Source organism: Bombina bombina, chromosome 4 (genome assembly GCF_027579735.1).
Source record: "Bombina bombina isolate aBomBom1 chromosome 4, aBomBom1.pri, whole genome shotgun sequence".
Classification (NCBI taxonomy): Eukaryota; Metazoa; Chordata; class Amphibia; order Anura; family Bombinatoridae; genus Bombina; species Bombina bombina.
Genome location: NC_069502.1, coordinates 1,090,585,217 through 1,090,599,596, shown reverse-complemented (window position 1 = coordinate 1,090,599,596; position 14,380 = coordinate 1,090,585,217). Strand labels below are relative to the sequence as shown.

Genomic DNA, 14,380 nt, shown 5'->3' with positions numbered 1-14,380 from the left:
TTCCTCTGCCCGCTGTCCCCTGATCTGAAGCCTTTACCTCCCTCAGATGGCCGAGAACAGCAATATGATCTTAACTACTCCGGTTAAAATCATAGTAAAAAACTCTGACAGATTCTTCCTCAAACTCTGCCAGAGAAGTAATAACACGCTCCGGTGCTATTTTAAAATAACAAACTTTTGATTGAAGTCATAAAAACTAAGTATAATCACCATAGTCCTCTCACACATCCTATCTAGTCGTTGGGTGCAAGAGAATGACTGGGACTGACGTAGAGGGGAGGAGCTATATGCAGCTCTGCTGGGTGAATCCTCTTGCATTTCCTGTTGGGGAGGAGTTATATCCCAGAAGTAATGATGACCCGTGGACTGATCACACATAACAGAAGAAAGATGGTCAGTCCCTGGTAGTAGTAGATCTGAAGAAAAAAACACAGAGGCGCCAAAATGGCCTAGTAATGTTTGTACAAAGGATTTTTCAAAGTGGTGCATAAAATGTCCTTACAAAGATGAAGCACCCAATGGTGCAGATGGAGCAGACTGGATCAATAGCAGTGGCCCAGCTCACTGTGTGCCAACAATCAAGGCACCCGATCAAGTGGTCAGCAGGCAAAGTGGTCAGACCTGTCGGTAATAAAACACAGCTGTCATAGCCTAGTACAGTGGGGACAGGTGGTACACTATCGCTTACTGATTGTACTGAACAGCAGGCTGGTACCTCTCAGTCACCCAGTAGACTATACTCAGGCATAGGCAGTGATCCTCTCAAAACCAAACGATATAAAGGTCCCACAAAAAAAAGCAAGTGTATCATAAAAACATAATTTTATTAAAAACAAAGCAACGCATTTCTTAGCCCTTCAAAAGCTGTTTCCTTTTATATATATATATATATATATATATATATATATATATATATATATATATATATATATATATATATACATACATACACACACACACACAGATCTTTTGATGTGTACCTGATCACTGAATTTGTGCATTAAAAGCACCAAAAGTACCAAGCAGGGACTGGCAATAGGTGCAAAAGGATCACACTTTTCTTAAAGAGCTGGTAAGCTGCAGTGAATGAAAGTTTGCAACTAAAAGGCATCAGCTGAAACAGAAAAGGAAAAGTTTTGTTTAAAGGGCTGGTGAGCCATATTGAAAGCAGAGTCTTATACATACTTTGGAGGATCTTTTGTTTTATACCTTTGCATTAATTTACAAATGCTACCATTAGCCAGAAGGCTCAGAGGAATGAATTTGAGATAGCAGTGGTAAGCATAAGTGATAAAAATTGCTTGCAATAGAGCATCTTTGTTTATGTTTTTAAGAGACTCTTTCCCCTTTTTTGCTTCTTCATCAGGAATTTTTCATTCATGCTTGTTTGTGCCTCTTTGCTCTTTTTCCTTTTCCACTTCTTTATTAGAGAGCTTTATTAGAGAGTTTGAACACTGCTGATTTGCATTCTCAATTCCTTGGATATCTTTTTATATCCCTTTCCTGTTTTATACAGTTCAACTACCTTTTCCCGCAGATCCTTTGACAATTCTTTTGCTTACCCCATAACTCAGAATCCAGAATCGTCAGTGCAGCACTGGATGAAAGATGCAAGGCTCTGTCAGAAGTCAAGAAACTCATTGACCTTTTATACACACACATTAATTACAAGCAAATAGATCACAGACGAGGATGGTTACCTTTACAGACGAGGATGGTTACCTTTAAAGGGACATTTAACACCTGATAAAAATCCCTAAAACCTACTTTTTCTTATTAATAAAAATAAAATAATCACTGCTGACTATTTTATATGCTCCTCTTACCCCAAACTGTTGAAGGATATTGTTTTAAAATACAGCACTGATCCACTGCTGGATTCTCCTATGTAAGCTGCCATATTGTGACGCACGCTACAGGCAGGGGCACAGAAGTCACATGCTCATGATGCAGTCAAGGACACACACTGCTATATTACATACAGGATCACATCTGTGTGAGCTGCTGTGACTGAATAAACATTTATTAGAGTATAAAAGGTATTAGATTTAGCCATGTATGTATAATACACATAATATGCATCTTAACTTTAATAAAATGATCATTATGTACTGTTTATTTGTGTTTCTAACTCCCCCCACAGTTAAAACTTCAAACTGCCCACAAGTTTTAGGTTTTAAGAAAAGCCGTTTTATGCAGGCAGCCAGGCACTATCATCAGTGTAATTTATGTGTTGTAAACTCCGTGGGGGAAGAGGGAGGGGAAGGCTGTGATGCTGCATATACTCTCGGTGCAGAAGATTTTTGCTTTTCAAGAGTTCTCCTGTTTATATAAATCACTAAGGGCTGACAGTTGTACAAGCTTAGGGATCGTTTAGCAATGATCATCTCTTTCAATGCAGATGATCATTGCTAAACGATGCCTAAGCTTGTACAACTGTATATTTACGATAAAGTTCACTCTCAATATTTGCATTAGTCGAGTTTTACTTTAACACAACATCCAAATAAATTGGGCTACAGGTGTATGTAAATTCCAAAATGTTCTCATTCCGGTTAAGATTGCAATTGCTAAATCAGTCAAGGGAAAACAATTAAAGGTCAACAAGTTTGCATTAACATTCAATGCCTTCTTGACACCAGTCAAAATTAAACCTTCATTATTCAGATATGACATTTTAAACAACTTTCCAATCTACTTCCATTGACAAAATGTGAATAGTCTCTTTATATTTACACTTTTTGATTCACCAGCTGTTACTGAGCATGTGCAAGAATTCACAGAATACACGTATATACATTTGTGATTGGCTGATGGCTGTCACATGATACAGGAGTGGGAATAGACATAACAGACAACAGTTTAGACAGTGGTTTTGCATTGTCTTTTTATCATGCATTTGTTGATCCTGTAAATCTTCTGTATTTACTGGTCATTTAAAATCTTAATATATTGTGAATTTCTTAAGCTTTTTCAGTTTCATGCACCCTACATTTTGTGCATTAGGATGTTATGAATATATTTAAATATGCTAAAAAGGACAATATTTTCTATCCCTCTCAAAAAACAAAGGTAACTAATCATGCCATAAGTAAGATACAAGAGAAGAAAATAAAATACATTGGTCACTCTGCATCTCAATATTTTATGTTCATATGCCAACAAATGGGTTAAAGAAGTTAATTTTGTTTCCAACAAGTTGCAACGAAGCAGTCAAGAAAATAATTACAATCTGCAAATAAAGCATACGAGTCGTTGATTCCTCCCCACTGACAGTCCTGCACAAGGCTAGGGGCAAACATATTACTTATGCCTTATTTATATTCAATGTATTGCCTCATTGATTCTGCACATTTCTGTACTCCTGTACATATTTTAAACAATAAAGAAAAGCTTAAAGCTAAATTTATTTCCAGAAGTTTGACCAAGCACATAATGTTTCCACTGAGGGCCATATTGGGATGCAGCTGATGAAATACAGGTTGAGCAAGTGCAAATCAACTTCACCAGGCTTTTTTTTATTGAGAAATTTAATTGGTCTAGTAATCAAAAATAAATTAAGAAAAAATAAATAAATAAAATAAATAAAAATATATATATATATAAATAAAACCGTTATACATTATGAGAATATGAAATATGTAATTTGAAAATAAGAAAAATGTACTATTGGCTTGCATCACATTATGGAACACAAGGAAACATACAACTTTGTCTATAAACTATGCATTTAGACAGGTTACAAAAAACAACTGATTCTGCTTATTTCATTTGGTGAACTGTTCAGGGAAAAATAACAATTTATGTAAGAACTTACCTGATAAATTAATTTCTTTCATATTGGCAAGAGTCCATGAGCTAGTGACGTATGGGATATACAATCCTACCAGGAGGGGCAAAGTTTCCCAAACCTCAAAATGCCTATAAATACACCCCTCACCACACCCACAATTCAGTTTAACGAATAGCCAAGTAGTGGGGTGAAAAAGAAAGGAGTAAAAAGCATCAACAAAGGAATTCATGGAAATAATTGTGCTTTATACAAAAAAAATTATAACCACAATAAAAAGGGTGAGTCTTCTCATGGACTCTTGTCAATATGAAAGAAATTAATTTATCAGGTAAGTTCTTACATAAATTATGTTTTCTTTCATGAAATTGGCAAGAGTCCATGAGCTAGTGACGTATGGGATAGAAATAACCAAGATGTGGAACTCCACACAAGAGTCACTTGAGAGGGAGGGATAAAATAACAGCCATTTTCCGCTGAAAAATTAAATTCACAACCAAAAAAATAAGTTTTTCTCATAAATGGAAAAAAAAACTTAAAACATAAGCAGAGGAATCAAACTGAAACAGCTGCCTGAAGAACTTTTCTACCAAAAACTGCTTCCGAAGAAGCAAATACATCAAAACGGTAGAATTTAGTAAATGTATGCAAAGAAGACCAAGTTGCTGCTTTGCAAATCTGATCAACTGAAGCTTCATTCTTAAAAGCCCACGACGTGGAGAATGATCTAGTAGAATGAACTGTAATTCTCTGAGGCGGGGCCTGACCCGACTCCAAATAAGCCTGATGAATCAAAAGCTTTAACCAAGATGCCAAGGAAATGGTGGAAGCCTTCTGACCTTTCCTAGAACCAGAAAAGATAACAAATAGACTAGAAGTCTTCCTGAAATCTTTAGTAGCTTCAACATAATATTTCAAAGCTCTCACCACATCCAAAGAATGCAAGCATTTCTCCAAAGAATTCTTAGGATTAGGACACAAAGGGACAACAATTTCTCTATTAATGCAGTTAGAATTCACAACCTTAGGTAAGAATTTAAATGAAGTCCGCAAAACTGCCTTATCCTGATGGAAAATTAGAAAAGGAGATTCACAAGAAAGAGCAAATAATTCAGAAACTTTTCTAGCAGAAGAGATGGCCAAAAGGAACAACACTTTCCAAGAATGTAGTTTAATGTCCAAAGAATGCATAGGCTCAAAAGGAGGAGCCTGTAAGGCCTTCAAAACCAAATTAAGACTCCAAGGAGGAGAGATTGGTTTAATGACAGGCTTGATACTGACCAAAGCCTGTACAAAACAGTGAATATCAGGAAGCTTAGCAATCTTTCTGTGAAATAAATCAGAAAGAGCAGAGATTTGTCCCTTAAGGAACTTGCAGACAAACCTTTATCCAAACCACCCTGAAGAAACTGTAACATTCTAGGAATTCTAAAAGAATGCCAGGAGAATTTATGAGAAGAACATCATGAAATATAAAAGTCTTCCAAACTCGATAATAAATCTTCCTAGAAACAGATTTATGAGCCTGTAACATAGTATTAATGTCAGAGAAACCTCTATGACTAAGCACTAGGCGTTCAATTTCCATACCTTCAAATTTAATGATTTGAGATCCTGATGAAAAAATGGACCTTGAGACAGAAGCTCTAGCCTCAATGGAAGTGGCCAAGGTTGGCAACTGGACATCCGGACAAGATCAGCATACCAAAACCTGTGAGGCCATGCTGGAGCTACCAGCAACACAATCAATTGTTCCAAGATGATTTTGTAGATCACTTTTGGAAGAAGAACTAGAGGCGGGAAGATATAAGCAGGTTGGTAACACCAAGGAACTGCTAACGCATCCACTGTTTCCGTCTGAGGACCCCTGGACCTGGACAGGTACCTGGGAAGTTTCTTGTTTAGATGGGAAGCAATCAGATCTATTTCTGGAAGACCCCACATCTGAACAATCTGAGAAAACACATCTGGATTGAGCGACTACTAGCGCGGATGTAAAGTCTGACGGCTGAGATAATCCGCTTCCCAATTGTCTATACCTGGGATATGAACCGCAGAAATTAGACAGGAGCTGGATTCCGCCCAAGCAAGTATCCGAGATACTTCTTTCATGGCTTGGGGACTGCGAGTCCCACCCTGATGATTGACATATGCCACAATTGTGATATTGTCTGCCTGAAAACAAATGAACGGTTCTCTCTTCAACAGAGGCCACACCTGAAGATAGCACAGAGTTCTAAAATATTAATTGGTAACCTCGCCTCTTGAGGTTTCCAAACCCCTTGTGCTGTCAGAGATCCCCAGACAGCTCCCCAACCTGAAAGACTTGCATCTGTTGTGATCACAGTCCAGGTTGGATTAACAAAAGAGGCTCCTTGAACTATACAATGGTGATCTAACCACCAAGTCAGAGAGAGTCGAACATTGGGATTTAAGCATATTAATTGTGATATCTTGGTATAATCCATGCACCATTGGTTCAGCATACAAAACTGGAGAGGTCTCATATGAAAACGAGCAAAGGGGATCGCGTCCGATGCTGCAGTCATGAGACCTAAAACTTCCATGCCCATAGCTACTGAAGGGAATGACTGAGACTGAAGGTTATCGTCTCTTGTCCTTTAGAGACCGAGTAATGGACATTGAATCTATCTGGAAACCTAAAAAGGTGACCCTTGTCTGAGAAATTAAAGAACTTTTTGGTAAATTGATCCTCCAACCATGTCTTTGAAGAAACAACACTAGTTGATTCGTGTGAGATTCTGCAGAATGTAAAGACTGAGCTAGTACCAAGATATCATCCAAAAAAGGAAATACTGCAATACCCCGTTCTCTGATTACAGAGAGTAGGGCACCGAGAACCATCGAAAAGATTCTTGGAGCTGTCGCTAGCCCAAACGGAAGGGCGACATATTGGTAATGCTTGTCTAGAAAAGAGAATCTCAGAAACTGATAATGGTCTGGATGAATCGGAATATGAAGATATGCATCCTGTAAGTCTATTGTGGACATATAATGCAATTGCTGAACAAAAGGCAGAATAGTCCTTATAGTCACCATTTTGAAAGTTGGCACTCTTACATAACGATTCAAAAATTTCAGATGCAGAACTGGTCTGAAAGAATTTTCTTTCTTTGGGACAATGAATACATTAGAGTAAAACCCCAGACCCTGTTCCTGAAACGGAACTGATATGATTACCCCTGAAAGCTCCAGGTCTGAAACACACTTCAGAAAAGCTTGAGCCTTTACTGGATTTACTGGGATGCGTGAGAGAAAAAACCTTCTCACAGGAGGTCTTACTCTGAATCCTATTCGGTACCCTTAAGAGAATACTCTGAATCCAATGATTTTGGACAGAATCTGCCCAAATGTTTTGGAAAAATATTAATCTGCCCCATACCAGCTGAGCTGAAATGAGGGCCACACCTTCATGCAGACTCCAACTTGAAGGTTTCCAATTGGAACCAGATTCTTTGGGGGAAGGATTAGGTTTCTGTTCCTTATTTTGTTGAAAGGAAGGAAAGCGGTTAGAAGCTTTAGATTTACCCTTAGGTCTTTTATCCTGAGGCAAAAAAACTCCCTCCCCCCCAGTGACATTGAAATAATCGAATCCAACTGAGAACCAAATAACTTATTACCTTGGACAGAAAGAGAAAGTAATCTAGACTTAGATACTATGTCAGCATTCCAATATTTAAGCTACAAAGCTCTAGAAGCTAAAATAGCTAAAGACATAGATTTAACATCAATTTTGATAAAAAAATGGCATCACAGATAAAATGATTAGCACGTTGAAGCAAGCGAACAATGCTAGACAAATCAGGATCTGTTTCCTGTTGCTCTAAACTTTCCAACCAAAAAGTTGATGCAGCTGCAACATCAGCCATAGATATGGCAGGCCTGAGGAGATGACCAGAATATAAATAAGCTTTCCTTAGATAAGATTAAAGTTTTCCTATCCTAGGAATAGTAGTACGTTTAGCAAGAGTAGAAATAGCCCCATCAACTTTGGGGATCTTTTCCCAAAACTCCAATCTAACTGCTGGCAAAGGATATGATTTTTAAAACCTTGAAGAAGGAATAAAAGAAGTACCAGGCCTATTCCATTCCTTAGAAATCATATCAGAAATAGCATCAGGAACTGGAAAAACCTCTGGAGTAACCACAGGAGGTTTATAAACAGAATTTAAACGTTTACTAGTTTTAATATCGAGAGGACTAGTTTCCTCAATATCCAATGTAATCAACACTTCTTTTAACAAGGAACAAATATACTTAATTTTAAATAAATAAGTAGATTGGTCAGTGTCAATATCTGAAGAAGGATCTTCTAATTCAGTATGTTGTCTGTCATTTGAAATTTCATCAACTTTATGAGAAGTTTTAAAAGGCCTTTTACGTTTATTAGAAGGCGGGATGGATGGCAGACAAAGCCTTCTGAATCGCATCAGCAATAAAATATTTTATATTCACAGGTATATCTTGTACATTAGATGTTGAAGGAACAACAGGCATAGTACTATTACTGATGGACACATTCTCTGCATGTAACAGCTTATCATGACAACTATTACATACCACAGCTGGAGATATAATCTCCACAAATTTACAACAAATGCCTTAGCTTTGGTAGAACTGTTATCAGGCAGCAGGGTTCCAACAGTGGTTTCAGAGACAGGATCAGATTGAGACATCTTGCAAATGTAAGAGAAAAAACAACATATAAAGCAAAATTATCAATTTCCTTATATGGCAGTTTCAGGAATGGGAAAAAAATGCAAACAGCATAGCCCTCTAACATAAAAAAAGGCAAGAGGCACATAGGAATGGGGTTTTAAATAATGAAAATATTTGGCGCCAAGTATGACGCACAACGTAACTGAAATTCTTTGGTGCTAACATCTGGAAATTATACATCTGTTATTTAAAAAGAATTGTAAATGTTATAAAACAAAATGTACTACATAATATGCAATATAAATCTGGCTCTTAAAAGTAATAACTTGCCCCCTACTGCAGTTAGAGCACAGGAGTAAAATAGAAATAAACTGGGCCTCAGCTTGCAGGAGACAGTTCAAATGGGAGAAGAAGCATGGCAGAAAACTACATTCTGTTGGACAGCGCTATTCAACAACCAAATAAAAAGAATGTAAATGTAAAAAATAAAAATCTCACATATAAAACATATATACTAGACTATTATGAATATGTAGTCTATAAAGGTGGCAATGTCTATATATGAGATGTGTGTCTCCTGGCTATTATGTACCTTACAATTGGTGTACTTGCAAATAGCCTGTTGGCTATTTGAGTGCATGAAATGGCTGCACTTACCTCAGGTACACCCTCTCTACTGTGCTTACAGCTGCAGAAAAGACTGGTTCCAGTAGAGAGTCCATCCAGCCAGCAACAGCAAAAGATGATATAGTGTTACAATGGTGAGCCAACAGGAGGAGGCTAAGCAACAAGTCCCAGCGACACTTGTGGCAGACTAATCCAAACGGAAGATGGCTAAGGGACCAGTCCCCTTAAAACATGTGGTAGGCAAGTGATAAACTCCTACAAAAGAATTACATTCACTGTCTAAGTACTCTGATATTACCCTCTATGTAAATCCAGTGGTTCATGAGGGAGAAAAGGTCTCAAATAAGTCTGAGAATCCCTGTTCATGAAGAAACTAACACCTCATTCTTCACCTTCCTCCTAAGAGGCAAAGAATAACACTGGGATACCAACGAGGTGAGAGGGGTTAAAAGCTTCTGGAATATTGGGTATCTTTCCCTCCACCGAGTGGCCAGGAGTTGAATCCATGGAGTAATGACTTGTGGACTCACTACATTATGAAAGAAAAACAGAATTTATGTTTACCTGATAAATTACTTTCTCCAACGGTGTGTCCGGTCCACGGCGTCATCCTTACTTGTGGGATATTCTCTTCCCCAACAGGAAATGGCAAAGAGCCCAGCAAAGCTGGTCACATGATCCCTCCTAGGCTCCGCCTACCCCAGTCATTCGACCGACGTTAAGGAGGAATATTTGCATAGGAGAAACCATATGGTACCGTGGTGACTGTAGTTAAAGAAAATAAATTATCAGACCTGATTAAAAAAACCAGGGCGGGCCGTGGACCGGACACACCGTTGGAGAAAGTAATTTATCAGGTAAACATAAATTCTGTTTTCTCCAACATAGGTGTGTCCGGTCCACGGCGTCATCCTTACTTGTGGGAACCAATACCAAAGCTTTAGGACACGGATGAAGGGAGGGAGCAAATCAGGTCACCTAAATGGAAGGCACCACGGCTTGCAAAACCTTTCTCCCAAAAATAGCCTCAGAAGAAGCAAAAGTATCAAACTTGTAAAATTTGGTAAAAGTGTGCAGTGAAGACCAAGTCGCTGCCCTACATATCTGATCAACAGAAGCCTAGTTCTTGAAGGCCCATGTGGAAGCCACAGCCCTAGTGGAATGAGCTGTGATTCTTTCGGGAGGCTGCCGTCCGGCAGTCTCGTAAGCCAATCTGATGATGCTTTTAATCCAAAAAGAGAGAGAGGTAGAAGTTGCTTTTTGACCTCTCCTTTTACCGGAATAAACAACAAACAAGGAAGATGTTTGTCTAAAATCCTTTGTAGCATCTAAATAGAATTTTAGAGCGCGAACAACATCCAAATTGTGCAACAAACGTTCCTTCTTTGAAACTGGTTTCGGACACAGAGAAGGTACGATAATCTCCTGGTTAATGTTTTTGTTAGAAACAACTTTTGGAAGAAAACCAGGTTTAGTACGTAAAACCACCTTATCTGCATGGAACACCAGATAAGGAGGAGAACACTGCAGAGCAGATAATTCTGAAACTCTTCTAGCAGAAGAAATTGCAACTAAAAACAAAACTTTCCAAGATAATAACTTAATATCAACGGAATGCAAGGGTTCAAACGGAACCCCCTGAAGAACTGAAAGAACTAAATTGAGACTCCAAGGAGGAGTCAAAGGTTTGTAAACAGGCTTAATTCTAACCAGAGCCTGAACAAAGGCTTGAACATCTGGCACAGCGGCCAGCTTTTTGTGAAGTAACACAGACAAGGCAGAAATCTGTCCCTTCAGGGAACTTTGTCCATAATCTCCTCATAAGGAGGAGAATCACTGTCGACCGCCTTTATCAGCTCATCGAACCAGAAACATGTGGCTGTAGCGACAGGGACAATGCATGAAATTGGTTGTAGAAGGTAACCCTGCTGAACAAACATCTTTTTAAGCAAACCTTCTAATTTTTTATCCATAGGATCTTTGAAAGCACAACTATCCTCTATGGGTATAGTGGTGCGTTTGTTTAAAGTGGAAACCGCTCCCTCGACCTTGGGGACTGTCTGCCATAAGTCCTTTCTGGGGTCGACCATAGGAAACAATTTTTTAAATATGGGGGGAGGGACGAAAGGAATACCGGGCCTTTCCCATTCTTTATTAACAATGTCCGCCACCCGCTTGGGTATAGGAAAAGCTTCTGGGAGCCCCGGCACCTCTAGGAACTTGTCCATTTTACATAGTTTCTCTGGGATGACCAACTTGTCACAATCATCCAGAGTGGATAATACCTCCTTAAGCAGAATGCGGAGATGTTCCAACTTAAATTTAAATGCAATCACATCAGGTTCAGCTTGTTGAGAAATGTTCCCTGAATCAGTAATTTCTCCCTCAGACAAAACCTCCCTGGCCCCATCAGACTGAGTTAGGGGCCCTTCAGAAATATTAATATCAGCGTCGTCATGCTCTTCAGTATCTAAAACAGAGCAGTCGCGCTTACGCTGATAAGTGTTCATTTTGGCTAAAATGTTTTTGACAGAATTATCCATTACAGCCGTTAATTGTTGCATAGTAAGGAGTATTGGCGCGCTAGATGTACTAGGGGCCTCCTGAGTGGGCAAGACTCGTGTAGACGAAGGAGGGAATGATGCAGTACCATGCTTACTCCCCTCACTTGAGGAATCATCTTGGGCATCATTGTCATTGTCACATAAATCACATTTATTTAAATGAATAGGAATTCTGGCTTCCCCACATTCAGAACACAGTCTATCTGGTAGTTCAGACATGTTAAACAGGCATAAACTTGATAACAAGTACAAAAAACGTTTTAAAATAAAACCGTTACTGTCACTTTAAATTTTAAACTGAACACACTTTATTACTGCAAATGCGAAAAAACATGAAGGAATTGTTCAAAATTCACCAAATTTTCACCACAGTGTCTTAAAGCCTTAAAAGTATTGCACACCAAATTTGGAAGCTTTAACCCTTAAAATAACGGAACCGGAGCCGTTTTGAACTTTAACCCCTTACAGTCCCTGGTATCTGCTTTGCTGAGACCCAACCAAGCCCCAAGGGGAATACGATACCAAATGACGCCTTCAGAAAGTCTTTTCTAAGTATCAGAGCTCCTCTCACATGCGACTGCATGCCATGCCTCTCAAAAACAAGTGCGCAACACCGGCGCGAAAATGAGGCTCTGCCTATGCTTTGGGAAAGCCCCTAAAGAATAAGGTGTCTAAAACAGTGCCTGCCGATATTATTATATCAAAATACCCAGATAAAATGATTCCTCAAGGCTAAATATGTGTTAATAATCAATCGATTTAGCCCAAAAAAAGTCTACAGTCTTAATAAGCCCTTTTTGAAGCCCTTATTTACAATCGTAATAAACATGGCTTACCGGATCCCAGAGGGAAAATGACAGCTTCCAGCATTACATCGTCTTGTTAGAATGTGTCATACCTCAAGCAGCAAGAGACTGCTCACTGTTCCCCCAACTGAAGTTAATTGCTCTCAACAGTCCTGTGTGGAACAGCCATGGATTTTAGTGACGGTTGCTAAAATCATTTTCCTCATACAAACAGAAATCTTCATCTCTTTTCTGTTTCTGAGTAAATAGTACATACCAGCACTATTTCAAAATAACAAACTCTTGATTGAATAATAAAAACTACAGTTAAACACTAAAAAACTCTAAGCCATCTCCGTGGAGATGTTGCCTGTACAACGGCAAAGAGAATGACTGGGGTAGGCGGAGCCTAGGAGGGATCATGTGACCAGCTTTGCTGGGCTCTTTGCCATTTCCTGTTGGGGAAGAGAATATCCCACAAGTAAGGATGACGCCGTGGACCGGACACACCTATGTTGGAGAAATACAGTATCTGTTCTAATATAATCAATTTAGAATATTTCACATTGTTTCAAACAAGTCTTCACAAAACACACTTTATAGCTTAGTTCCCTTCTAGACATAAGTTTAATATAAAGCCAAGCTGCAGTCCTGACGAATGGTCAGAAAAAAGATCATGCATAATAAAAGACTAAATTGTGGCAAGTAGTTGTGATGTTAATGCAACTAGGAAAATAGCCAAAATCATTAGCTTAAGACCCACTTGTGTGTAGTCTAAGCGGGATACAACCTTATATGACCTAAGATTACAGAGAGAAAAGACGACCTAGTCTCTTTTGGTAGCCAGAGGATCCAGATGACCTGGCGATGAGCCTTGTTCAAGGATGACACCTTGTTCAAAGAAACCGTGCATAGATGTTTTAAGTAAGCAGATCAAAGGCACCTTACAGGCGATCTTTTGAAACTGCTTGAGTGGCCAGGTTGATCAGAATATTATCCTCACTACCAGGCAACTAGGCCCATTCAGTACTAAAATTTAGCAAGGAAACTGGACAAGAAATCACACGGCACACAAAAACCATCAAAGAGGTCTCTTGAAAGAAATCCTATAAAGTTTATTATTTTTTTCTGACTTCTAAAGGATATGTTAAAGAAGAGAAATCTGCTGTATATACATATACACCATAGAGCCTGTCAGGGGGGGATAAATACAATACTTTTACTAAATAATTTTTAATTGACCCTTAATTTATTTACAAGACTTGAGCTTGATTTTAGACACACACTGCTAAGCATTTTACCCCAAACCATGTTTATTAACTGATAAAACCCACACAAGGGGTATAAATGTGTACTGGAAGAAACAAAAAAGTTGTAGTATAATTTTTTTCTGGAGCACTGTTTGTTCTTATCTAAGGAGGTTATAGTTATAGGTTTTATACTCAGCCTTCAGACCTTCTTAAGCAAAAACAAAGCCATTAGTCTGGGCACATACGCAATTTGTGCCATAAGTCATGATCTTCAAACTCAATACAAACAGCAATGCTAATAAAAACGAGCTGCAGAAATGCAAAAGGCACTGAGCTGTGCAAATGTAAATGACAAGCCTGCCAAGCCATTAAAACTAATGGCCTGCACTGTCCAAGCAGCTCTGGTTGAATTCACATGCAAATTTGTATGCAAAATGTTCAAGCACTTTTCAGGGCATGATATACCATTAATATCAAGTCACATTTTTTTATTTTGGTTGAAAGATACTCTTACAATGAGTTGGCATACCTGCAATCCGGCCATTCTTTGCCAAGACCTTCAACAGTGCAAAGTACTTGTTTGTGTCAAGAACAAGAGATGAATCTTTGCGATTCCTAAAATAAAAATAATATATATATATATAGTTACTTACTAAATCAGTTTATCTGTTGCTTTAGCATACA

The 14,380-nt window shown here is 38.5% G+C and overlaps 1 protein-coding gene across 1 annotated transcript in view; it reads right to left on the bottom strand.

Annotated features, from left to right (window-relative positions):
* LRPPRC (leucine rich pentatricopeptide repeat containing) overlaps nucleotides 1-14,380 on the bottom strand; it is a gene marked incomplete in the record, with an annotated part of 877,407 nt that overhangs the window by 554,654 nt on the left and 308,373 nt on the right. Inside the window, 1 exon segment of the mRNA XM_053712282.1 lies at nucleotides 14,226-14,311. Within this exon segment, the coding sequence (XP_053568257.1) occupies nucleotides 14,226-14,311 (86 nt within the window).